Source organism: Anoplolepis gracilipes, chromosome 6 (genome assembly GCF_047496725.1).
Source record: "Anoplolepis gracilipes chromosome 6, ASM4749672v1, whole genome shotgun sequence".
Classification (NCBI taxonomy): domain Eukaryota; kingdom Metazoa; phylum Arthropoda; class Insecta; order Hymenoptera; family Formicidae; genus Anoplolepis; species Anoplolepis gracilipes.
This window is the reverse complement of record NC_132975.1, coordinates 13058809-13086084: the sequence shown is the minus strand read 5'-3', so window position 1 is coordinate 13086084 and position 27276 is coordinate 13058809. Positions and strand designations below refer to the sequence as shown.

At 36.6% G+C, this 27276-nt stretch overlaps 3 protein-coding genes and 1 long non-coding RNA gene across 7 annotated transcripts in view; 1 reads left to right on the top strand and 3 right to left on the bottom strand.

Moving 5' to 3' along the window:
* Positions 1 to 7841: 7841 nt before the first annotated feature.
* On the bottom strand, positions 7842 to 11902 carry LOC140667142 (uncharacterized). Of its 2 annotated transcripts, none has more exons than XR_012046959.1 (4): positions 11859 to 11902; positions 11653 to 11772; positions 11006 to 11192; positions 7842 to 8094 (listed from the first exon to the last, which is right to left on the bottom strand). It is a non-coding gene; the product is annotated as an uncharacterized lncRNA (long non-coding RNA). The 2 variants fall into 2 exon arrangements; XR_012046958.1 differs by having other exon boundaries at positions 7842 to 8062.
* Positions 11903 to 12097: 195 nt separating this feature from the next.
* Deltacop (coatomer subunit delta) lies at positions 12098 to 15152 on the top strand. The gene is made up of 8 exons (XM_072893717.1): positions 12098 to 12251; positions 12468 to 12507; positions 12780 to 13003; positions 13097 to 13485; positions 13572 to 13742; positions 13838 to 14151; positions 14252 to 14568; positions 14669 to 15152. The coding sequence occupies exons 1-8, from the start codon at positions 12249 to 12251 to the stop codon at positions 14756 to 14758; spliced, it is 1548 nt and encodes a 515-aa protein (XP_072749818.1). The 5' UTR covers positions 12098 to 12248; the 3' UTR covers positions 14759 to 15152.
* LOC140666484 (uncharacterized) lies at positions 14212 to 16936 on the bottom strand. 3 transcript variants are annotated; one of them, XM_072893723.1, is made up of 6 exons: positions 16760 to 16936; positions 16321 to 16587; positions 16048 to 16180; positions 15727 to 15947; positions 15503 to 15650; positions 14212 to 15434 (listed from the first exon to the last, which is right to left on the bottom strand). In XM_072893723.1, the coding sequence occupies exons 2-6, from the start codon at positions 16582 to 16584 to the stop codon at positions 15370 to 15372; spliced, it is 831 nt and encodes a 276-aa protein (XP_072749824.1). In that variant the 5' UTR covers positions 16585 to 16587; positions 16760 to 16936; the 3' UTR covers positions 14212 to 15369. The 3 variants fall into 3 exon arrangements, with proteins under 3 accessions (XP_072749824.1, XP_072749825.1, XP_072749823.1); XM_072893724.1 differs by having other exon boundaries at positions 16786 to 16935; XM_072893722.1 differs by lacking the exon at positions 16760 to 16936 and having other exon boundaries at positions 16321 to 16748.
* Positions 16937 to 17410: 474 nt separating this feature from the next.
* The window catches only part of Siz (Brefeldin-resistant Arf-GEF family protein schizo), a 42553-nt gene continuing 32687 nt past the window's right edge, over positions 17411 to 27276 (bottom strand). The window contains exons 2-9 of the mRNA XM_072894975.1: positions 23749 to 24105; positions 23323 to 23604; positions 22981 to 23245; positions 22475 to 22834; positions 21965 to 22347; positions 21131 to 21786; positions 20896 to 21061; positions 17411 to 17420 (exon numbers count right to left, since the gene is read on the bottom strand). Coding sequence (XP_072751076.1) covers positions 17411 to 17420; positions 20896 to 21061; positions 21131 to 21786; positions 21965 to 22347; positions 22475 to 22834; positions 22981 to 23245; positions 23323 to 23604; positions 23749 to 24105 — 2479 coding nt within the window. The remainder of the gene's footprint in view (positions 17421 to 20895; positions 21062 to 21130; positions 21787 to 21964; positions 22348 to 22474; positions 22835 to 22980; positions 23246 to 23322; positions 23605 to 23748; positions 24106 to 27276) is intronic.

Here is a 27276-nt window from a genome sequence, read left to right as displayed (position 1 = left end):
TTGATCAAACACTAGGGATGAATGGCATTTTATTTAAATATTATTCTTCACTCTATACATTTGTATGACAGTAGAAATTAAAAAAAAAATTTATTTAATATAGAGGATAAAAATATTTATATAGATTATTTTTTTACTGTAAAATAAAAAATTAAAATAATGTTAACTAAAATCTTATCTAAAAATGTAAAATCAGTTCATTTTATTTGAATTAGAAATTATTTTAAAAATTTGTATTTTTCTAGTCAAAGACTACAAATAATTAATACAATAATTATTTCTCTCGTTGTATGAACAGTAAAATAATTGATTTCTGTTTTTGTGAAATTGTACTCATTCTATTTATATTTCTCTCTTACGTCTCTTATAAATTCGTTTGTGTTCATATTTTATTATTTTTGTAAATTAATATTAAAAATAAGCAATTACCATTTTAAAAATAAATGTGAATTTGTGTTTGACACATTTTTTTAATTATTTTCTTTTTCTATAATATTTGGAATAATATTTAAAATAATGCATGAAATGTAAAAAATACAATATTTGAAATCAATGCTAATTTAAAAAAAATTCTAATATATATTTAAATGAAAAATATTTCATATAGTCTTTTAAAATTATTATTTTAATTAATAATCTTAATTATTGTACTTTAAATATATTTATCTAACTTTTCCAATATTTATACATTCAGCAAAAGTTGGAAATTTTTTCAACAGAAATATGTAAAATTTAAAATAAATAATCAATTAAGACTTCTCGTTATGTTATAATATTTTATTTTAATTTATAGTATTTTTATTTTACTATTTATTTTTTCTATTGATTAATATAAAGATAATAAATCTGGTTAGTATGTTATAAATGTAGTACAGCTATAGTATTGTTTTATTTGGCGTTGATTTTAAAACAAGTTTATACATGCAGCAGTTAAAAGTTTGACAATAGCAACTATATGTAACAAAAGATATCGCTGTATGTAAGCTTTTCGCGGAACGCGCAAAGCTGAATTTTTGTGGTTTCAGCGTGTAAAGAATAAAAGTCGCTGTTTTGCGCGACAGTGTGTACGCTGAGGAAGAATGTAATATTTACCTTCGCAATTTCGCCGACGATTTCAAGAGAGGAGATTACGCTGAAATACGACGGTAAATCGGTTTTCAACGACACTTTTCTCAATTTTTACTCGCCTAAGTACCTATTTTATTCATTAATGATATATATATATATATATATATCATTAATCATATAAAACTTGCGCAGTTTTACATCAAGGGAAGAAGAGAGATTTCCGCAGTGAAGAACGCTATAGTTTCATAAAAATATCTACGTCTGTCTGTTACGTGCTTATGGTTGTCGATCGATAACGGCACAAATCGTGGCCACGAGTCTGAATTGTGTAGCGCGGACGATCATCGGATTACTCAGGTATATCGGGCCCTCCATGAGGAAGATTACATATATTCCGTCTACAAAGTACATAGACCGACGTCGAATGTTATGCATACGGATCGTGTGCCGCCATTACGAAGTTTCCCCCCTTCGATCGTTACAGGGCGAATATAGAGCGCTACGAGCGTGTCCGAAGATAATGTAATATCGTTTTACGTGATGAGCCGAAACCCGGCGAACCACGTGAGAATTATAACAAGGCGTTCCAGTCAGGACTCGCAACCTACTTTCCGTTCCGTTCCTGTCTCGCGAGTCGGCGATGTCGAGAAACTTGGTGTAACGTCGTTTTCCTGAATTATCTCGTATTATTGCCAACAAGATTCAAACTACTTTTGACTCGAACTCGGTTATGCGATAAGTATTTACTACTTATTGTTGTTGTGACATGTGTCAAATATTAAGCTAATATGAAGAAACAGCAAAATCTGAAAATTCTAAAAAGCTATTCTTAAAAATATATACATATATATATATATATATATATATATATATATATATGTTTTTTTTTTTTTTACATGAAAAGACATTTTGTATTTTATTCGCTACTCGAGTCTAATCTCTTTCTCGCGAATCGCTTCTTGCGAAGAATATATGCGTTACGGTATAATTCATTGAGTTGAATAAAAAAAAAGTCATCGTAAAAGACATCGAGAAAAAGCGAGAGAAAATTAATCCGTCGGACTTCCCCCCCTCTCTCTCTCTCTTTCCGCTCACACCTTCCTCCCGTCTATCTCGTTTGCGCGGAGAATGTCGACCGTAATAACTTTGCGACTGCTGGCAACGACAGAGCATTTAGGCCCCTGAATATGCAATGGAAATTGCTGCTCCGCGATTGGCGCGACGTCGTTCGCACGTGAAGAGAACTGATGAAATTGCGGAAAAACGCGTCGATCTTCCGGCGATTTCGCGCGGAATGTCCTAAAAATGCTCAATCGTTTCGCATCGATTGCCTTTTTCACGTTCTCATCAGACTATCGCCTGCCTTATTATCATAACGAGCATGTCGCGAGATTAAAATTTATTTAAATAAATTTAATGTGTCAAGATATGTTGGTAGAGATGAATAAAGAGAAAATAAAATAAAAATATAATTTCTTACTGTAATCATAGTTTAATTGAGACATTTCTTTTTTTTTTTTTTTCGAAAAAAGCTGAGATTAATTAATGTTAAAATTAATTCACTGCATGTTAATCAACTCCTTCCTAAGAATGAATAAAACTTCAAATAACTCTACATTTTCTAAGATTTATAATTTTATCGTGACAAAGAGGAGAATATTTTTAACGGAGAGTGTCGCGGGGAGAGAAGGTTAAAGGCCAGTAGCGCGATTCTACGTTCCGATATTATTGGAAAGCGTACGTGTTCGACAGCCATTCCGCAGCTACGAATCAACCGTAGCGACCGAACCGAACCCAAGCTCTACACGGCGAATCCGCGCGATTCCGACTTTGTTCGACGTCAGAGCGACGTTTTGCATATGGAAATTGGCCGTGCCTCGGCGCACGGTGTTTGCGCCAATCCCGACGTAGCACCGCATGAATAAAATAATGTAACTTCCGGCACGGAAACATCACCGTCGACCATCCCTCTTCGCCGGCTCTGTAGGCTTCTGACGGGCCTCTTTCCCTCCTCCCCTCCCCCGGCCCCCTTAAAGATTCACCGCCCTATAATGTATCGCTGCTCTATCGTGCAGCGGAACCGTAGTCGTCTTATCGGACCGAGTTGGAAAAATCGTCGCTTTAAATCGTTTTCCAATTTCTCTGGACGGAAAATCTCTTTTTACGGCGCGTAAAGTTTTTGGGTCAGAGATTGAGTCGCTCGAGCGGAAGGGACGAACGGAGGACGCGGGACAAGAGGCCGAAATCTCGTCGAGATAAATGTCGCACACGTGTTCAATTGATTATTTTATATCATCTTGTAAAAATTTTTGAAAACGTTGGAAACTATCGGTAAACAAATTTACATACATATATACACATCGCACTTTTCTCTTAGATAGAACGTCCGCGATTCCACGTGTCCTTGGACATGTAACATGCGCGTTTTTATCTTTCCATCTAAATTCATCCCTCTAGACTTTTTTCGGCCTTTTTCTTCTTTCCCCCCCTTTCCCCCTTTCCGCTCCTTCATGCTCGATGAGAACGACCGGGCACGATGTTGGCAATCAGCGCGCATTAACAAGCCTTGGAGGATATCTGGGCTTTCGCTGGGATAGGGAACTGGTGCACTGGCACGGCGAAATGTCAAGAGTTCGCTGTGGTTGAAGCGAGAGAGCTACCTCTTTCGGAACACGAGCAAGAGCAAGAGAGAGACACGGGGTGGTAGATGGAATCGAGATAGCGAGATAGACTGAGGGAGAGAAAGAGAGACAGACAGGGAAAGAGGGAGGGAGAGAGAGAGAGAGAGAGAGAGAGAGAGAGAGAGGCAGAATCGCAGAGTGGTAGTAGGAGGAGAAGGAGGAGGAGGAGATTTCAGCTGCAACTACTACCTACGGCTCCGTAGCTGGGATGCTGGATGAGAGAAGTCGGTCGATAGAGCTCCCGGGTTCTCTCTGTTCCCTCTTCCCTCTCGGGCATGCCATCTCTCTCTCTCCCCCCTTCGCTCTCGCTCTCTCTCTCTCTCTCTCTCTCTCTCGCTCTCTCTCTCTCCCTCTCTCTCCCTCTCTCTCTCTCTCTCTCTCTCTCTCTCTCTCTCTCTCTCTCTCTCTTTCTCTTTCTCTCTCCCTTCGGCGCTTTGAAGGACAGAGAGCACGCTTGTTGCGAGTTGCATCTCGCTTCAACGAGAACCCACCGACCGACCGACCGACCGACCACCGACGGACAGATGAATGGACGGTCCGACAAATGGTGGCGCGAACCCTCGCTTAGCAAAGTGGAAGAACTGCAATTCGACTGAAAGAGGCCGCCCATCGCTGACCGGGATATCGCGATTAGACTCCTCATGAGAAAAAGCAGGCTGAAAAGAAGGGCTCTTTTTTAAACCCACGGATGACATTGAAAATCGATGAAAAATAATCGAAGCCCGATTTTGCGCAGAAAAATTATGAAACAACGAAGAAAAAGAAAAAATCAAGTAGAAATGTTTAACTAAAAACTTTTAGGAGCGTAATATTTATGACGATAAATTAACTTGTTTGTAAAATTAAAAGAAACTAATTAATATTACAGATTTAAAAAGGAAATTTACGCGTTAAGTAAGGCAATTAACTTGATTTATGTTTTGAAATTTCGCGTTTAATTAAAAATCTAAATGCAATCTGTGCTTGCAAATTGAATGTCGCGACCACGGGCAAACTTTTGCGCGAATATCGCATAGTAGCGACCGCCGTCTACGATTCTATAGCCGTCTACGACGGCTTGATTATGCGGCTTTAATCAAGTGAAACAATCGACTAGAGAAGCTTGAAGAACAGTATAACAGGGACTGGGCGCTCTCGTTAGATTGTCCCTCGTTAATCACAAAAAGCTGTTCATTGTTCACGACAGCGAAGAGGGTGCAGAGAGGAGAGAATCAAGGAAGATCTTCGTGGAATTTGCGCGCCGAATCGGAACGTGAATTCGGTCACGACTTCGATCATCTGTCAATGAGCAAGCGCACGCACTCGCCATTGTCTCCGCGAGACGATTGATCGCCTCCCACTGCCTTAATTAATCAAATCCGGACGGACGATAGACCGGGACAAGATGAAGGAGGGATTTATCTCTCCCGCTGGAAATCCCACGCACCCCGGAAGGATATTCTCTTTGGAAGAGACATTGATAATAATCGAGCGATCGTACGCAGGGAGATTAATTTATCCAAACAGCTACGGAGCATGTATCATTAGGGAAGCGTGAACGAGAGCCTTAGCTTAATGATCGTCACGGGACAGACACGTAGAGATATCGGCATTGGACTATTAAGTCTTTTCATTCACGGCAAAACAGCGATCAACTGTACCGCAAAGTCCGCGTTCCCTTCGAATTCCGGTCTTTCACCGCCCTTGTCGAAACCGCTGACCCACATCAGCAGTAATCCATTTAATAAGATTACGTATCCCCAGCTTTGCCCGGTATATCGCTCCAGAATATCTCTACCAGTCTTGTTTACAGCCTTCATAAAGCTCCATGTCAAGCTAAATAAACGCAAAGCTAAATTGCGCAGACTCCTCCCTTTAATGGAAAAGACGAATAATAAAACTGCTTCAAACTACTCCGCTTGAATCATGCCAGTGCTCTTTCCACAAATTAAATTACATTAAACCATATATAAATTATGTAGGGAGAATTATACATTCAAGATCAAATTTAAAAATTTAGAAAATCGTCCAAAATAAAGCTAATTAATCATAAGCGTTTTTATGAAAGAAAGTAAAATTTTTAATATAAATAATTTTTTTTAACATAAATTTTTAATATAAATATAGTAATAATGCAAAATATTATATTTTGCCTAACATTTATAAAGAGTTCATATAGTTTAATTATAGTATATAGTTTAGTTCTAGTAGTGTTTAATTACTCACAATGAGCCGAAAGAAAGAGAGAAATTTATTATTATCAAGAAACTATCGAGACATTTAATTAAAAATGTCGCACCGTGTACCACTGCGTGACATTTAATTTCTTTCCGAGCAATTCACAATTAATTTCTCGGCGCCAATTATATGCGAGCAATATTAATATTTCTAGCAACAGTTACATTTCATCTCCATAACGTAACAACAATAAATTATAGAAACTTTAAAACAGGTAAATATAAGTTAATAATAATATATCACACAATAAACAGGAAACTTTCTGAGCAAATAATGTATGTATATACCTACATTATTAACGCAACGATTACTAGTTTGATGATACAACGGCAAACATATTTTCCACGATTGCCACGAAACCGAATGAGTCTATACATCAGTCGGTAACAGCATAAAGTTAATAACGATAATTTTTCAAAGCGTCGCGAAAGAAGCGCGTACGTAAACAACACGTCGGTATAATAAAATGAGCAACATCGAGAATAGCGATCTCTCCGTATATTAAATCGCTTCTCGGGTAAAACTTGGAGCCGGTCGGAGCGCGCGCGGAAGGCTCTGAAAATAAATTGCGGTAAATAGCAATGAATCTCGGTGGTCCCGACGAGGCTGGTGTGTTCCATTTGCATCTGAAAGCGCGGATTTCGCGATCGTATCCGCACGAACCACTGTATGACGTCGCGGTTTGCGCCAGTTTATCTTCGCCGATTTTGTACATTTTTTTTTTTTCTAAATTCTCCGCTCTCCGAAATTATCGCGATAAAACGGCGGGTTTTCTCATCGAAATTTACTTACGCTGCGATTTCCGCGGGAGAGAATGAGAATCGAGTAATTCTCGTACAAGAGGGTCAAGTCGGCCTCTATCTAAAACACGGGAGAAAATCGTTTACGAACGCGCAAGGGGAAAGCCTTCCATTAATTTTGACAAACGTCGTAAAGATGCCAATATCCCGTTATTTTCCCGGCATAATGGAAATACGGCTAACCTTATTATTACTCCCGTATTATCTCGCTCTATGGAACTTTCGTTCGCGTTGATATTACACTAATTGTAATATCCCTGGTCGGCATTCCCTGCAAAACCGCGCGCACGGAAATTTCTGCTTGGCTACCGTGGTCTACCGCGCTGGTAATTGCAGAAATAGACTTACGAGTTTCCAACTTATCGCGGGATTGCGCGGCGCGCGCTCAAAGGAACTAAAATGTAATATTTATAACGAAATGGACGTCTCTATTCGAAACGAAGGACGTTCGCAATCCCTTTGAGCGCGTACACGAGACTTCTCTCTCGTCTCGTTATAATAACGTAACGCGAAAATTTACCGTAAAAAGCGCACGTATCGCTCTATTTTTTTGCGCGAGAGTGTTAAACGTAAAAAACAAAAAGAGAAAATTCCATATATAAAATACAAATTTCAATTTTTATTCATCGCGTTAGACGCATCGAGAATGCATCAGTAATGACGCTTTTTTTCTCGCGGCATCGAAAAATGCAAATACATACAATTTTCATAAAATTCAATATTTTCATAAAATTCAATAGCGAATGTATTCAATACACAGAGAGGTGACGGCAAATCGCTAGGCTTTGTGCGAAATAACGTATTGAGGTTTCCAATGGGAAAATAGGGGGACAGAGAGATTCCCCTCTTCAAAATAAAAAAGGGGCAGAATTAATCTTCTCGCCGATAACGCAAGCAAAATAAGCGAGAGCAGTAATATATTTAGATTTCAGTTATATAAAAATTTTTAAATCAAGCAAGATATATTCAGCGAAATATAGTCGACGGTTTCTTGCGGTTGTTTCGTTTATTTATCATTAAAAAAACACACGGATGAGAAAAAAATAATTCATGCATGATATAAATTCACTCACCAATCGTTGCACTGTTGCCGCGTCCGTTGTGTTGTCCGCTAATTAACTGACTTACGTTGATTAATATCGGCTGACATTTCCACACACGTGTCATCCCGCGTCGTCACAAGACGCTGACATTGAAGTAAGCTTTTTACGAGACGGAGGACCACAGCGAAAATCGACGTCAGCGCATTCTTCTTTTTAATCCGCGCCGCTTGTCCCGATCCACGCGCTGCACAACCTGAAAAAAGGGGATTGGTCCCCCCAACAACCCTTATTATCAAGATGGCCGTTGCTTACGCTCGCAAAAGAGTGCCGTGCTAAGCACGTAGAGCAAATTAGCCCAGAAGCTAATTGGGTTAGCCGGCGTATCACCGCCTCCAACTGCCCCTTGCCCTCTTCGCAGTCACCCCACCGCTCGGGTAGCTTGATGGCGGTGTAAGTGCGATACGTACATTAATTTCTTTGTTAACCATTTACCCTGAGCTTAATTTCCCTTTAAAAGCCTCTCGTCGACCGTCCCGCTTCTGTTGCTGACAGCGGTTATAATAACGACAATGCTGACGCGAGAAAGGAACAGTGCCATTAATTAATTACAATAGCTTGTAGAGAATTTACCTTGATAAAAATCAAATTTTACAGCGCGAAGCATCAAATATTTTTTCAACTTTTTTCCTCGGTAATATTTAACTTTTTAATTAACTTTACATACAATTTTCTTAAACATTCGTTCTATACCATGTATCCAATAATAATAATTTAAAGATACAAATCTTGTTTCTATCATTTTTTATTTTAGCACTCTATCCATATGTATCCTACTAACAATACCCGAAAAAAACCATATCTACAATTTAAATAATTTTGAGAAACACAGACGCGCGTTATATAAAAAGTTTGTAATATTCGCAGCACGATAAAACTTTGTTTCTGGATAATAAAATTTAATTCGTACAAATTACTTTAAATTTCAAGATTTTTCGGTCTTTCTAAATGCATATCTAATTTATTATTAATACATTATTAAATATTTTATCCATTAAATGTAAAATTTTATAATTAATGAAATAGCAATAAAGATTAATATAAATGTAATTGTTTACATTATTTTGAACTAACTTTGTAATACAAATTAATTAATAAATTTACTATTAATTATTTTAAATATAATAAAAAAATAAATAATTTTAATAATTAATTAAAAAATAAAAAAGTAAGAAAAAATTTTAGAGTGTCTACTCAAATCTTGTAAAAAAATTCCCTGAATCCCAATAAAATTACATAAGACTTTACTAATTTTTCCAGATACAAAAGAAATCCCTGAATATTCCCGGTTTTCCATGTTTTTCCCAGGGAGTAGACATCCTGAATTTAAATTATTAAAATTTATTTAATAAAAGCTATTTATATATAAGTATTTATAAATATTATATAAATATAATAATATTATAATATTTATAAATATATTTCTTTATAAATGGAATTTTTTTTCTATTGCAATTAAATCTGTTATCTAAATTTAAAAAAGTTTATAAAATAAATTTAAAGTTACAGACACACACGCAAATATTTATAAAACATATACATATATATTTATAAAATTTGTTACAAAAAATGTTTAAAAAATTAAATAATAAAATAAATTTATTTCAAGAAAATTAAAAATTGAACACCATTTCTCCAACCATTTTTACGAAATTGGCAATAAAATTTAATTACCTGTAGGTGTAATATTTCTTTTCACCCATTACGATAGTATACAGTTGCCACTCCTCGCCGCCAAGGATCGTGCGCAACAAGGAAAAGGGTGCTCAAGGGAGAGGTACCCAGCGTAAGGGTATTGCGAATAGGGCGAAAAGGGCGGGAATAACGGAAGCGCGAGCTCGTCCGAACGGAATAGATGCGACGTAATAATGATAGCGCGCGCGACAAGCCGTCCGTCTTCCGCGTCGACTGGTCGCATCGCGACGGACGAACGTGCGAGAGAGAAAGAGCGCGATAATGGTAGCCACTAAATTAACGCACGGTCGTGTATATATGTACATGCGCGTGTACCTGATGAAACACCAGCGGGATGTGTTTTCCGAGCCGTATCGTAATTGCCGTAACAAGCGCGAGACCGACGTGGATCGAAGGATCGCGATAACCTTCGGTCGAAAATTTCCGGAGACGCTCCTTCGAGTTTGACGTTTCGAAAAGAGATTGCGACGATATATATATATATATATATATATATATATATATACATATTATATGATGCAGACATCGTGATGAATAAATAATTCACTCACCGATACTGGTTTCCGATTCGCGACGCGCCAGATCGATCCTGCGAAATGTGGAAGATGTATGTCGATTGAAAATTGATAGGACGCGATAACCTTATAGGTCGCTACGATTCGATTATCATTATCGCGTTTCTTTCGAATTTGCATCGAGCACCTTTAATCACATCGACGCACACGATGTAATACAGGAGATTTAATTCACTTAATACACTCAATCCAATAAAATACAATTAATCCCACTTCGATTAACGTAACTCGACTCGCGGAACGGAGCGCCAATTCAAATTTTCCGTTTAAATACGTAATAGCACAGTAATTCACAGCGAATTCACTGTTGGATGCACTGACGCGCAGCAAGCGCGACCCCTTTCTCTATTTTCAATACTAACCAAACATAGAAAATTGAACATAGATTCACTTGGTGGGCACTAAAGCCCGTATCAAATTATACGTACATAGAAATTGAGATTAAATAGTGAAATTTAATCAATCAAAGGTCAAAGCAATTTTGGCTTCCCTCTGTTGTGATTAGTTAAATTCCAATCTCTTTAATCTCCAATACGTGATCTCTGATATCTTTTATGTTACTGTATTTACCTGAATTTTCTATGAATTACTTAAAAAAAATCAAAATCGATATCCAAAGATCTTTCAAAAAAGTGCTCAATGACTTTGAAGAATTAATAATAGATTAATAATTAAAAAGAAATATTACAAAATTATAATTTGAAGATGAAAATTTTCCAGAATCTGGTTTGAACGTTCGCGTATTATTTGAAGATATGAATGGATCGTACGAGAAACTGTACATGAAATCATTTTGCGAGATGAGGAATTATAAATATAATACACATACATGTATACAAGGAATACAATATATTTTATATTTTACTTACTTATTGTGTACTTAATCTTTTCTGAAACTTTTTATATGCCGAGGAACATCGTAATGCTCTCAACAACGTGAAATTGCGCTCTTCGAGGTGCCGTTTTCGTGGCTGCACGTAAAATTTCTATTGAATGTCGCCCTCTGTCGTCTGCTTCAGCAGATATTACAGACAGCGCTGCAGGTATTACAGACTCCTGGAATACGAAATTGAGATTTTGCACATTTTGAATGAAATCCAATTATCTCTGGTATTTTTACGCTATGGACTTTTCTTTCAATATTTCAAACTCAATTAAAAATAGATAATTAAATAACCAGTGTGTTTTTGATATTAATTGAGATTACCTTTTATTTCGCAAGTTTATGAAAAATATATCATGTATTCGAGCTCTAGTGTTATCGCGATAGAATAAAAATCCGCGTTAGATAAATCATGTAATGATACGAAAGATCAAAAAATTACAATGTTCTCGTAATAAATTATATGAAATTACAAGTACCGTGTATACAGAACCGTAAAGATCTCGCAAATTTCGCGGAATCGACTGATTTGAAAAACAAAAAAAATAGAATAGAAAATTTTATCGCCATCGAGATTAAACTGCAGATGCGAGAAGAAATAAAAGTCATGATAATATTTTATTTTTCACGTACATGTATATCTACATACGTCATCGTGTTTTTCAATCCCGCGCGGACGGTTCTCCAGCCTCTTCTTGCGACGAACACTTTTGTCGGACCAGGAAGATCACTCCTCCTCTGTTTTCCTGAAATCTTCAAAACAACAGACTTTTAATTCTTTAACACGTGTAAGCGTAATTCGATATATTTAATATTTATGAATGGATTTATAAACGAACCGAGAATTCAAATAAAACGGTTCCCTCTGTCATTGCGCTTTAAACTCCGTTTTTTGAATAGAAAAAGTACAAGAGGACGTACAACTAGGACGTATAAACTCGCGAGTAAACGTACTTCCGGTGTATCAACGATATGATTGGACGCGCGTCAAAAAGAATCCAATCGTACGTAGTTTACGAATGCGCCCGATGGTTTCCGTACTACACGAATTCGCATAGTTCGTGACGAATCTCTTTCATCATGCCACACGTCAGCAGAGCGCGCCCTCTATTCGCCTTTTTCGTTATTTGTGTATATGTGATGTGGAGAGAGTAGATAGTGGTTCTCCCATGTGAGAAAGTACGCTTGAATTTTAATCATACGAGGTGTTTTGGAATTAGCTCGCTAGAATGGTAAGTAATCGCTTCTCGTCATCTACGGAATTGTCGCGAATCAAAGTCGCTGCGAAGAGCGCGTCCTGGCCGCCGAAGGCGGATCGTCGAGGCTCGCGACGTCGTCCGCAAACGTCATCCATTAGCGGTTCGCCGAGCCGCGATTATCCCACATGTGTCACCAGATCCGAATGTACGAAATATGGAATACTCGAACCCTCTATCTTTTCTTTCCAGGTACTCATCGCCGCTGCGGTATGCACCAAAGCCGGGAAGAGTAAGTAACAAAGTTACCCTTGACGTCGATCCCGCGTGGTATACGTGTCTCGTTTTGATAGCAGATCGCCCGGAGCTAAATCGAGATAATCACATGATAATACGTGACGTTTCTTTATTCTTCGTTGAGAAATGAAAAAGTGTCGGACAATCGATTGTATAAACGAAGATCGTACAAAAATTTTCCGTCATGCTAAATTTTCTTTGTCACAATGTAATTTTTAAAAAATTTTATTTGTGCTACACGATTATCTCATGTAATTATTTTTCCAGCCATAATTTCTCGACAGTTTGTCGAAATGACGAAGGCGAGAATAGAGGGCCTACTCGCTGCATTCCCGAAACTGATGAGCTCGGGTAAACAGCATACATTTGTAGAAACTGAATCCGTCAGATATGTTTATCAGCCCCTTGAGAAAGTATATATGTTACTTATCACAACTAAGGCCAGCAATATTTTGGAGGATCTGGAAACTTTAAGGCTCTTTGCGAGAGTGGTAAGTAGATTAATCCAATTATGAACACAATTATCAGGAAATTTTGTTATACGAGTTAACATATATGTATAAAGATATATTTAAATTTTTCAGCTACCAGAATATTGCAGCTCAATGGATGAACTTGAAATAGCAGAGAATGCGTTCAATTTAATATTTGCGTTTGATGAGATAGTTGCACTAGGCTACAGAGAGAATGTTAATTTAGCACAAATCAGAACTTTTGTAGAAATGGATTCACATGAAGAAAAGGTTTATCAAGCAGTCAGAATGACACAAGAACGCGAAGCTAAAAATAAAATGCGCGAGAAAGCTAAAGAATTACAGAGGCAAAGAATGATGGAAGCTAACAAGAAGGGAGGAGTTAAAAGTCCTGGATTTGGTGGTGGATATGGAAGTGGTAGCACCCCAGCTACTCCAGCTGTCGGCGATTCAGCTAATCTTGTGGCTGAACTATTTAGACCTTCCTATAAGCCCAAACAGTATGATTAAATCTAGTTTATTAGATTATAATTTGGTATGTAAATATTGTCACTCTGTGTGTATAATATCTAATTTTTTTAATCAGGAAACCAGTTAATGCTGGACCAGGTGCAATGAAATTGGGTGGTAAATCTCGCGATGTGGACTCTTTCGTTGATCAATTGAAGGAGGAGGGAGAAAATGTCGTGTCAGGGCCTCTTGCTGCTTCTGGAACGAAATTAGCGCCAATCACCCCTCAAATAATGAACGCAGAATTGTATGTAATTTCATTGATCCATTATGTAATAGAAAAATTTTAAATTTGTATTTATACAAACAAATTGATTGAAACAAACATATTTCCATTAAAAGAGTTCACTTGAGGCAAGAGGAGAGACTCAACGTACGTGTCGGTCGGGACGGAGGCTTACAGAACTTCGAGTTGCACGGCTTAGTGACTTTACACATCTCCGACGAGAAATGGGGACGTATCCGTGTACAAGTTGAGAACAGGGACACAAGAGGTATTCAATTACAGACTCATCCAAACGTGGACAAGGAATTGTTCAGAGCACATGGACAAATAGGTTTGAAAGTACCTACAAAACCATTTCCGCTAAACACTGACGTTGGTGTGTTGAAATGGCGTTTCCAAGCCCAAGATGAAACAGCTTTACCAATTTCAAGTAAGATTCGTTACTTATATGCATAAAACAATTTTGTTTTAAGTTTGTAAAAGTCAAGAATATTTTTAATTATATATTTTTAATTAATCGTTTGTAACAGTAAATTGTTGGCCTTCTGAAAACGGAGAGGGTGGCTGCGACGTGAATATCGAATACGAATTGGAGCAAGCTGACCTCGAATTGAACGACGTCCAGATAAACATTCCTCTATCTATCGGATGCAATCCTATCGTTAGCGAATGCGACGGACAGTATACGCACGAGGCACGACGAAATACGTTAGTTTGGTCCTTGCCGGTGATCGATGCTTCGACGAAATCTGGCTCGATGGAATTTTCGGCTCCCTCTTCTACACCTTCAGACTTCTTCCCACTTCATATCTCGTTTACCTCTAAAACGCCGTATGCCAAAATCAAGGTAAAATTACACGAATTTATTGCGCAAGTTATAAGAGAAAGATATATATATATATAATTTATATAAAAACCAATTATTATATTTTACTTTTACTTTCCAGGTTAGCGAAGTTCTGCTTGTAGAAGATGAGAGCCCTGTTAAGTATTCGGTAGAATCTGTATTCTTTACTGATAATTATGAAGTTGTATAAGAAAGAATAGATAAAATATTTGCGTATGTAAGAGAATATGAAAATAGAAGCACAGTTTCAGTGGAATGTGTAATGTTACAATTAACAATCAAGATTGATTACTGTTTGAGTTTTAATTCTATTGCCATACAATCATTCCTTTGATGATCGATGAGCATATGTTGGTATATTTATATATACGCGTCAATTTTTATTACTACATCATTTAATAGCTGTTCCAGATGCCCGAATATATTTGTAAAAAAGAAAATATATCCTATAATTAGAAAAAATTGAACTCACAGTGAAAATGTATATTTACTTTTTATTTGATACATATATTTTAGTATATTACAATTAGCGCGCCTGAAAAGGATTGTATTATTACCAAATATATCTATATGAAATTTTGTTACTTGTTCGTAAGTTTATATACCTTATCTCATTATCAGTAAATGTTTCATGCTTGTGTCATTTTTCTTTCCTAACACAATACTTGTTGGAAAGATGTTGAGTATAAATTCTTTTTTACAATCACATGATGTTGCTATTAATGCTTTTACCATTTCTGAAAATGCATTGCATATACAAATATTTATAAATATTAACCTATATATAAATTAATTGTATTGTTACAATTCATCTGTTGGTATATTTATAATTTGTGGTATCAAGTGATTTTCAATAACTGCTTTAGCTGCAAAGAATAAATGAAGAATAAATTATTCTTATACGATTTTTACGTTTATGAATAAAGTTACTTACCATTTATCGAATTATTCATAATTGCTGCCTTGTAAGCACTTATATTGGAAAAGTTGGTATGTGTTACTTCTGCACCCTTTGTTAACAATTCATAACACACACGTGGATGATCGTAATATGCTCCATAGATTAGTGGTGTATTACCATCCTATGTCAGAATAGAAATTATTGACATTTAAATATCATGTTTATATACCTTTTTTTTTTAAATGCACTATATATACCTCATCACACGCATTAGGATCAGCACCATGATTTAACAATAATTTAACAACGTCGTAATGACCATAAGCAGCTGCTAAATGCAAACTTGTCTCTGCTTTATTTCCAGGGCGATTTATTTTAGCATTCCTCTTGAGCAGTTGTCTAACGGTACCTAATTGTCCATAAGCACTGGCCCACATCAATCCTGTTAAGCCTTTTTCATCAGTCGCATCTACTGGATCTGTAATCACAAATGCAAAGATAAATTATTTTATTACAGATTCATAATAACTATGCACAATTTACGGATTAAATAGCTACTATACAGATAGATTATATACTTGAATATATATGCTCGGGTGTAAGTTCCCCTTGACCCGCCAAAGTATGAAACGTGATATCATTCTCGACATAGAGCTGATGTATCTGGGTCTGAGTATTGCCTCTTTGCAGATTTGTAAGTAACGTGGGTGGCTATAAAATATAAAACAGATAAATATAAATATATATTTCATTTTGTTTACATATAACAGTCTCGTAATAGACAAATAATCTTCTAACGTTAAAAGTGATACACATATATCCCATCTACTTTAATCAAGTACAAAAAATACCTTGTATGGTTGAAATGCACTAGTCCTGGTTGCATCTTGCCAGGCTCCTGGAGCCCACTGCCACTTCCTCTCGATCGGCTCTGACTTGCATCCGATGCTCACGTTCTCCGGCTTGCAGATTAAAGGCTTCGGTCTTATCCCGATCGCCAAAGGGTCAGGTGTGATGCTCTTGTTGCTTTCGGTGGAACACCGACCTTCCTTTATGTCCTCCTCGTCCCGTTCCTCCTTCATCATAATCAATTCCGAATGTACCTGATTCTCCATCGTCTAATACAGGAGAATCGTACAAATGATTATGAAATTTTACTTTTTACAATGTTCACTTTCTTCATTAAAATAAAGATAGAAACTGCGTAATTTTTGTTAAATTGCATAAAAAAACAGAATGTATGTCACATGTTAGAGGTTAGATTAAAGGTGTATATCAATAACATTTTACATCGGGACATCTATGAGACTGTTTACATCTTTCTCATCTTATTTCATTGCTAATAATATTAGCAATGATTAATTAACGGAAATCCATATGTATTTCTGTTAAATGACATCATATTTGTATCACAAAGAGGACACGAGGACAACGTATAGAAGTTTGAAGCATTCAATATTTTAAATGGCCACAGGCGACACATGACACATGTCACACGTGTTTAAAGAATGACAGATGGACTCTTTCTTTGTATTTAGGTCGAATATGATATCAATATTAATTATTTTCTGAACATTATTTTCAGAAATTTCAGAAATTTTTAGAAAATTAATTAAAAAATTGAAATACAAAAATCAGATTATGTAATATACATTATTGTTGTGTGAAAAAAAGTTTATCTATTATCGCTGATTAGAGACAGATTTACTAATCATTTGATATTATCGGAAAGCATAGAAGCAAATATATAATAAATAATATAAATATCTTGAATCTATGGTTTCTACAAGTATTGATTACTATGGTTAAATTTTATAATATAATTAATACTTTTATTGTAATAAAAATAAGAAAATTAATGAAGAGAGAATGTAAATAATGTTTTCAAATAATAGACTGCTTATTTTTCGGATGAAAAAATTAATATTTTTTCACCAAAAGCTACATCCATCTATAACAAAAAAAAATGTATAAATGACAAGTGCTTTAAAAAGATACAATATGTATAATGATAAAAAGAAAACACACCCATTTCAGACTCAGAGTTATTTATTAACACAGTGTGCTTACAGCATTTATTTTAGACTAACGAGGGAAGGAATTTATTAATAATTTGGCATTGGGAAACTGGTCTTATTAATTATACGCGCCTTCTCATCAAATCGGAAAGCAGATCGAATAATGTTGCGACGTGCTCAATCAAGTGTCAAAGATTTAGAAGATCGCGCCAATTTGGTGCAATCTATTTTTTTTTCGACATTTTTTAACAAACACTCTACTTTAACACGACTAATAACGATGTGTTGATAGTGATAAAAAGTATGAAATTTAAAGGCAGCGAGGCAATATGCTCAAATCATGTCTTTTTTATGCGTTCAATAATAATTTTGTGTTATCCTTTCGGAAAAGTGATGAGAGAGATACATATACATATATATGTGTAGTAAAGTTTTGGGGTCTTCCTAATCAGTCTTTTTTTTGTCCTCGCGAGATTATCACAGAATTCGGATTATACTCGAGTGAGCAGCCAGTTGTAGAAATTGACGCGATCTTGATTGTACATTTGTACAATCACGCAATTGATTTCAAAAATTATTTTTGCAAATTGAAATTCCGTATTTTCATACAAGAGCATTATATTGTATATATCATTGTATGAGATGAGAAAGACTAGAATATCGGTATCAATAATCTATGTAGTTTGTTAATATCAAAAAATTTCGTGACAGACACGACGTATCCTCTCTGTATTTTTTTTTTTTTTTTTTTGTAAACAAGATGTACTGTCAACAAGCTACGAATATTGTCCGCTGACAATTTCAACAATTACACGTATTTCTTGCTTTTCTCGTTTCTTTTTTCAATGTCAAGTATGAAGAGTGTTCAACATTCGATCATCTTTGCAACATTAAAGTGCATTAGCAATACGATCAATTATAGTCATTTGATAATAATACAATTAGCAAACATAATAAGCGCAAAGTTAAAAACGTAATTTCGATCATGCTATATATAAAAATTTATTAACAGTTTTGTATGCGAAAAATTTTCATTCGCGAAATTTCTAAATCTGTATGAGGACTTTGTATATAAAATATCTTTGACCAATCACATATATTTTGTGCCAATAAATCTGTTATATAATTTTCTAAATTGATACATTTTTTGTTGATAATATTTATTGCTGAATGCATAATAAAAATTATCTCTCTTGTTCATAATATTATTGAGAAATGCTTTGGTTATCAGTTACACATATAAATATGTTAAAACTTTTGATACTTAAAATAAAAAAAAAATAAAAAAAAAAAAAAAAGAGTAGAAAAACAGGAAGGATAAGATAAAGAAATAAAGATAAAACTTAGATATATTAAACACTCCTCCTATACAGATGCGTTATTTTATAACGGGTGAGTATCGTTAAAATTAATGAACGTCGTTGCTTACTTATTAGCTGACTGACGTTTTATGTACACGATTGATTAGTTTGTCATACAATTCCACAGCTCTTGGAGAACTTTCTACGTATATATAATATCATTATTTCGTTTCTCCCTCGCGCGTGGAGATTTACTCAGTGGCAGTAAATAAGGCATGCGCGTTCTTTTATTTTGTTTTTGTGTTTCGCGTATGTATCTTAGTTTACCTATGTTTATTCTTGTGATCATATTACGACACTTAGATCTCTATCGTCTACTCATCGCGGAAAACGAGAAACGAATTAATGATGGATATATTTAATATAATGGATTATTAATTTTTTATTTATTAATTTTTTTTTTATAAAATGCGAACAACTTTGAGTCAAAATTTCAACATACAATAAGCAAAACTACTTCTCATGAATGATTACCAGTAGGTCGCTATAATGACAAACATGATTTATGTCGAATCTTATTTCACTGCTACATTCACAAACTTCACGTGTTTCCGACAATAAAAATCGTTAGACATCAACATGCACCTAACATCAATAGAGATTGCTTATCGTTTTCTTTTACATGCTAACTCTTTTTTGTTACACATGATATAATTTATTCCGAATGTTTTATTATGTCTAATATTTACAATATTTCCCTCGAAAATCAGTGACGGTGATGATACTCGCTGATATATAATAATGACGCTGTTAAAATTCTCTCGCTAAATGTATCATGTATTCGCGTGATTTACAATTCTTTCTTCTCTTCAGCTTCTGTTATACTTATTAACATCTATCTATATATATATATGTATATATGTATGTATATATATATATATAGGTGTGTGTGTGTGTTGTGTGTGTGTAAAACTAAACAAAATTGTAATAATTATCTACACACAATTCTATCGTTCAATCGCGCAACGCGTGAATTATAAATACAGTATGAAAAGTGTCCCTTATTTTCTTTTCTTTTTTTAATGAATAAATACTATATACACATGTTAAACGGGAGGAGGAGAGGATAGATTAAAATTTTCTTTTCTCTTTATATGCCAGATGATTTCGATTGGATCCTGCCCAATCTTTGTTTAAATTTATGTCCTTGAACTTGGCTGTCTAGTTATTGATTATCTCATTCTTTAGCACGCTTCGTGAGTGTATATATAAAATGACGTGCTATATTCTATATTGTATACCTAATAGAACAATCTCACGCGCGTGGCAGTTTTGCTGCTTGCATTAAATATCCTTACTTCCGTTTGTTAGATTACGGAAGAAACTGTATGAGAGACTCCGAATGAAGAAAAGATAATTTTACATTAATGTGAACAAATTTGCGAGAATTATTGCTATTTAAAATTGGCGTTGTCGTAGCGAGACGTAGCCTTTGCTTTATTAAAAACACGAAGCGTACTAAGAAAAAACAGGTATACAAAGGTGTATCTCTTATTTTACATTATTGGAAGAATACACACACATTATACTTCCGTGGTACGACTGTACGGGCCAGATTCTTCAGATTGCGATAACTTTCGCTCTCGTTTGGCAAAAAGACCTCCTAAAAAAGACGGTTGCTGAGCCAATCCTTTACCTCCAGGTCCAGGAATCGTCCCTGGATGAATTACGTTTATAAAATATGTACAATATTCTTTTGTATTCCCCTTTTTTATGTATTTCGTACTCCCTTTTTTAGCTATTCCTCTTTTTTTTTTATACACAGACACTATTTTATATTAATACAAATTATTATTAATATAATAATTACTATTATCAATGTTGTTATTTAAGAAATGTTCTGCCAATTGTATTCATTAAGCGATTATTAGAGAAAGTATTTTATCTGTGTTTCTAATTTTCTTCCTGTTTATAGCTATTTTAAATTGAAATTTTGTAAAACTAAAATAAATAAAATAAAACTGCACTTACATTAGACTCAAACCTCTATATATTGATTATATTGATATATTTATTATATTGATAGTGTGTTGTAAACGCGATTTGCCTCTCTAATTCGGTTTCGATACGCAAAGTTTCCATCTCGTCCATTTCACTGATGGACTCCCTAAGGTCTTCCACAAATTTACATCTGTCGTGCTCGTTTCGAGCGTTAAATGTGACTAGAACTTTTCCGTCGACACGCTGAGAGAGTCTTATGCCATATGGATAATCTGCAAGACAGATGATATAGCAACCAAAAAAGTTACACAAGTATACAAGTATTTGTCATAGAAACTTACGAGGAACCTCAAATAGAGTAACCACCATGCCGCAAAGTGGAAAGCTCTGCCTAAAAGTGTAGGTTACGCTGTTCTTTTTCTTGCTCAGAATTTTCGTAACGACAAGCAGATCGTTGAAGAGGAAAACTTCTCTTTGATGAACGCCAGGTCTTTCTTTCTTGTGAATGTCGGGTATCTCGTAAAGTCTGCAGTAACATACCAATCTTCTATGCGGTAGTGCCATGTTTGGCTTCTTTCCAACAATAGTCGCTTGAACCTTCATCACTTGCGACACGTGGTCGGAGCCCGGCTTGAATTCGTTATCCTTTACCCGTTCGTAAATGCCAACCAGGATATCTTTATCTATATCACCGCAATCATCGATTCCTCGAAGATTTTTTATGAAATCTTCGATTCTCATTCTGCGTTCGGGTTTCAAATTTGGCGTGTGCAAATCCGTATTAAGCATAATAATAGCGAAGGCCAGCACGAAAACGGTATCCGCCGATCGCAACCTCGATATTACATCTGGATTGCATTGACAATAACGTTGACTGAAGACTTCCATCAACCGTTCAATCTTCTGTGCCTCACCGGGCATTCTAAAATAAGCTTGAAATTTCCGTAAAGCTACGTCTACCTGCATACCAGAAAGATCCAACTCCTGGGAGAAACATCTGCAAATTGTCAGTAAAATTATAATTTAACATCATCATAAAAATTATCATTAAAAATATATATATTTTTCAAATGTAACAAAATGCTTTTGACTTTTTTATTATTAATAGATTTATTTTTGTAAATATATTAATTCAAATTATATATATATTAAAAAAAGATATTGAAGCCACTTACTCAAGTACCGCCATATTAAAAGTATTCTGCAAGTTCCCGAGATACTCTCCTATCATCTGTTTGGATAATCCTTTTCGACTGATCAGAAATCTGGCGACTCCCTGCGGACTGTTCTCCAAAAATCCGCGTCTGATGAGGTAACTGATTCCCCTCTCTGGCTTCTTATTAAAAAGATTCAGGCCGACTCTGTATTGTCGTTTTCTGACCGTCTCGGATACCTTATAGCTCGTTGAACTTTGAGTTGACAAACTCTCCGTATGGTCCATCAGAGGAAGCTGGTAGCCGGAACTGGCGTGTGAATGGCCGAGCTCCTTAACGTTAGTAGCCATCGTTGTCGCGTCCGTGGTATGACTCGCACATTCCTGATGCTCCGGCGAACTCGACTGATTTCACAATCAGAATACAGGTTCCGTTAACGACGCTTTTCGCTTACGTCCTCAAGAAATCGCCGTTACTCGCGCGCGCTTTTATCAAGCATACAAGAAAGAAGAAAATCAAGTATGTACTTACAATCCCTTTGTGCTTCCAGACAGGTGAGCCTCTCTGAGCGTCACCTTCTGAACTCTCGCAATTGGTGGAATCGCTGCCGGAGCTCTGCACCGAACTTAGACTTCCGTTCTCCACGCTTTTACTGAGACCATTATGACGCGGTTCCATGGATCTCGAAGAGATGGAGGACGTTCTCTTCGGTACCTCCGGCGGAATCTTCTTGCCAGAACTTCCTCTCGTCGTTCTACCAGGACCAAGCTGATTGGCGTTGTTCCAATTTTGCGATATTGTCGTCATATTGTGCGGCGCCGACGGTGACGTACATGGTGTCCGCAGTAAGTCTCTCGGCGGCGTCTCTTGTCTCAGACCGCACAAGGCCTCCTGCATAAATAAAAGAATGACTTTTTATTTAAGCGCGCACGTGCGATAGAAAAGATATATCACTGCAAAAAATTATTGCCGTCAACTTTATGAAATGATTGATAGAGACATTCTTTTGCTTCATTCATGGCTTGTACAGCACTTACCTGGGGATTGTAGTAATGGATACTGGAACCGCTCTCCTGGGAGCTCGATTCCCAACAGGGACTCGGCGGTAATTGCTGATGCCGGTTGCACGGGCTAGGCGCCAACGAGGGTGTGTGCCTGCCGCTCTGGTGCAAGCTATGATTCGTGTGCTGATGACCGCTGACTTGAACCTCGCATCTACCACTCTGACTCCTCGGTATCGGCGACTGGGAATTGTCCACGTGCCGCCTCTCTCTCAGAGACATGCTGCGGATCGGCATCGGTCTGTTGGATTCACGGTCAGTTTAATCGCGATTAACTTGACACAGAAGAGAGAAATATCTTATGTATATATTATATACCTATTTGCGGACTGCGCCTGCTGAATGTATATCTGACTGTGGTAAACCATTCTCTCGTGATCGTTGAGGTTGCCCGAACGATCTGTCGTCGCCTCCTGAAGCTTCCTGCTCAGTCGCTTCTCCGCCTTGGCCATTGCCGTGATTGCCGCGAACTTCTTCAGCAACGTGTATCTTCGGAAGGCACGCTGGATCGTAAGCGCAGCGTTCCTCGCCTTTACACCGCCGTATTTCCGCTCCAGCATCTCGATCTGCTTGTCGAGCAGATCCTGTGACAACTCGTATCTGCAAATTTAAATTCGACATTCCATTCTTAACTACTGCCTGCCTTCTTTATTCGCCGGAAAAACGCAATCTCTTCGCCAAGAACCGGTAAAGAGATCTGATATTCTTATTCTTCATTCGCGAGAGTGTAAGATTACAACTTACGCGGTCTGCAGTCGACATCGCTTGAGCACATCGCCGTTGCGGACCGACCCCTTTTTTAGGTGACTCTGCTGATATGCGGCGGACTGCGGTTGCCCGCCAAAGCCCTGTACCACGGTACCGTAGCTCTGCGGCTGGGAGTAGCCCGTCGCACCGTGCGACGGATATATCTGCACGTTCGTGGAGGGATACGGAGGCGCACCGTAATTCTGGCTCTGCATATAGGACTGGCCGGTGATGTACGACGTCGTCGACAGGGACGTCTGACTACCAGATGAGTACGCGCCGTGCATGCTGTTGCCGTGGACCTGACTCGAATTGCCGTGCGACACCAGGGGCCTTTCCACCTTCGTCGGAAAGCTGCGCATTTAAAGAGTGCGTGCATGGTTAACTCTTTTGTCTCTAATACAAGTGATATTTCTTAAATTTTTTTTTACTTTGTATTTTTCAATAGTTTAAATCATCTTCTGACTCGCCGTTGTCAAAGACAACAAAAATCATCAAAGAGATTACTTACTTTGACGATTAAAAAATACGGATCAATTTTTATTCTTTCCAAGAATAAAAAAAAATGTTTAATTTAGTTTTTCATATATATGTTATAAAAAATGTATTTTTCAATAGTTTGAATCATCTTTCGACTCGCTGTTGTCAAAGACAACAAAAATCATCAAAGAGATTACTTACTTTGGCGATTAAAAAATACGGATCAATTTTTATTCTTTTCAAGAATAAAAAAATTGTTAATTTTCAACTTAATCTTTCATATATATGCTATAAAAAATTCAGACACATTTTTGTCTGAATTTTCAAATCTGGGTATCTGAAATTAATTTCAGACAATTTATCTTAATCATCAAAGTCATTTTTTTGAAATTTTAGAATTAATATCTGAAAATTTAGACACTCTTTTGAAAGTTTGGACAATGTCTGTAAGAAAACTTTAGACACTTTGTCTACAGTTATTTTTTTACAATGTAAATTTTTTTTCAAATGTATCATAAATGAAAGGACTCCTTATAACCTGCGTAAAGGAACGCAGTAAACCTATAAGAAGATAATTAAAATAAGATAACGATAAGCATTTCTTGCCAGGTGTCTCTAATTATTCTAGCCAGACGAAGTGCGGTTACGGTGTACGTATGTGGGTCGTAAAGATAAAAAGAACGCACCCCCTGAAGTGGGAAACGCAAACGATCATGTTGCTTTCCTGAAGAACTCGGGCGATTTTCCACGTGTATCGAATTGCCGGTTGCGTGTCACGATTCTCGTCCTCGATGTGTATACGACGGTACGGCTCACTCTCTCGAGCGCAATTACACAATTTACAACACGATACAACTCCACTCTATCCGCGGATCTCTCGATCACGGGGCACGCGTGGATCTCGCGTGTCGACCACCACGATCGTCGCAGACGAACTGACGGAGCAGCTGGCTCTTCGAGGAAACTTTTCGGCCGGACAAGAAATCCCGAAAGGATCGTGGAGACGAGGAGCACGAGTCCTTCCGCCCCTCCTCCCTCTCCTCGATAAAGGTGCGTGTATTATATCCGATATATCCGTCGTTGTGCATCTGGCAGGTGCACGACGACGGCGTTCGACCGTGACACTCAACCTTTCCTACGCGAAGAGGCTTATTCTTACGCAATGCGCGTCAATTAAACGACTTATGTAAGAATCCGTATATACATAACATAAGTGAGTAAACGCGCAACGTTGTATGACAAATGTACACATCGGGTGAGACGAAGTGCAGATTTGCAAACAAAAATTCCAGGAAGCATTGCGAGTTTCAGGTTTACGTTATAGGATATACTTGCATTCGAATTGGAAAAAATACTCTAGAGAAATAATGATGAAACTCTGTATAATCTAATCTAAGCATTGTGTTAACTGGACAATTTTTTTCTGGATCGAAAACGACGGTCGAGAAATCGATCGTTCCGCTATAAAATGCATCGCTCTCATGAACGAGGCCATATTTTTCTGCCGTAATCAGTGCGTGTACCATTAAGCGTTATACGATAATGTGAATGAACTATACAAACGCGATGTCTTCGAATAACAGACATAGTCAAATGAACCGCCTACCTGATGTAAAAGCAGTTTTCAAATTAAAATTAAATTTCAAAGTTACAAAATCATATATAAAAGATATTCAGACATCACAAAATTGAAAATGAAATAATTTTCGTTATTATTATTATTATTATTATTATGGATTATTATCAATATTTTAATCATACTCTTACATAAAGTAACAAACTTCGAAAACTTTAGTGGAAATGTTTAATAAATGCCGGTTCTTATACGTCTTGCCGGAAACGGAAGTTGCCCTAGATAGAAAGAAAATTAGATTCAGAAACTGGCTCACAGCTTCTTCGGAAGAGAAACACATTCTACATCGTATACCGCGCGAATCAAATATTAATTTCAAATCATCTCCGATCAATAGTACTTTTACAAAATTATCTGACAAATTTCGATTTCCAATTAAAAGAATTTTAAATAATTCGAGTACGAAAAAAGACAAAGAATATAACGTGAGATTTTAATATCGAATATCTTCCCACAAAGTATCCAATATTTATATGTTTAATAATAGATAAATTCGATTTTAATTACATCCACACGATTTTAATCAATCGTATATACTTTTACGAAACAAAATGAAAGTATCTTTCCTCGAGAGATGAGAACATCAGGCCCTGCAGGATGCAGGCGCTTCGAAGCAGAAGCGAATTTGACCCTGAATATAAGTATAAATAAACGCAAGGAGCGCGATGTGGCATTAGAGCCTAAAAGGAAGGAACATCTGCTCCTCCATCGTCGGACTCGCGTGCCACGATGAGCGCGTGCTATCAGACCCCTCTTTCCTCTCTCTCTCCCTCCCCCTGCTATCGCCGAGACCCTGCGCTGCCTGCCTGCTTGCTTGCTTGCTGTGCCGGTGGTATCTGACACGCACCTGGCGTGATGTTTTTTCTTTGGGGAAGAACCTTAGGCTGCCAAATGCACGGCTTCTTTTTTTGCCCCCCTTTTCAAGAGGTGCTTCGAAACGGCTGTACTGCGTGTTTATTATTTAAGTTCGATCCGCGTGTCTTGAAAAAAAAAATATATCAGATTGATCAAAAATTCCTTGCTTCTTATGTACATTCTTCCTATATTGCTTTGACATTGATGAAATGAATGATAAGAAGAAAGCAAATGAACTTTTCGATCAACTTAATATAATTACAAATTTAATGAAAATGTTGAAGAAAGAGAAGCAAGGATATATTTAGTAAAATATGTTTAAATAAGAAAGAGTTCGTAAATATTGAACAGTGTTTTAAAACATGTGATAGAATTTATAATGAGAAAAAAAAACATCATTGTGTCAATGTTAAATGAAATAAAGGCAAAAGTTGTATCTCGTCTGGAAATATATTCAAACGTCACAGAATGTGATATTCATTCGGTTAGGTTATCAAAAAAGTTAAATAATATTATTGTTTTTTCACGTGATATCTTTTATTTGCTAAATCTCCACA

What these genes read in the sequence shown, in the direction of transcription:
- Deltacop (XM_072893717.1), top strand. An exon ending in CCTTCCTATAAGCCCAAACA is followed by an intron (nt 13,486 to 13,571) that starts GTATGATTAAAT and finishes TTTTTTAATCAG; the next exon opens with GAAACCAGTTAATGCTGGAC. An exon ending in CGCCGTATGCCAAAATCAAG is followed by an intron (nt 14,569 to 14,668) that starts GTAAAATTACAC and finishes TTTACTTTCCAG; the next exon opens with GTTAGCGAAGTTCTGCTTGT.
- LOC140666484 (XM_072893723.1), bottom strand. Translation starts at nt 16,584, where the DNA reads ATGGAGAATCAGGTACATTCGGAATTGATTATGATGAAGGAGGAACGG. An exon ending in ACCCGAGCATATATATTCAA is followed by an intron (nt 15,948 to 16,047) that starts GTATATAATCTA and finishes TTGTGATTACAG; the next exon opens with ATCCAGTAGATGCGACTGAT. An exon ending in TATGAATAATTCGATAAATG is followed by an intron (nt 15,435 to 15,502) that starts GTAAGTAACTTT and finishes TATTCTTTGCAG; the next exon opens with CTAAAGCAGTTATTGAAAAT.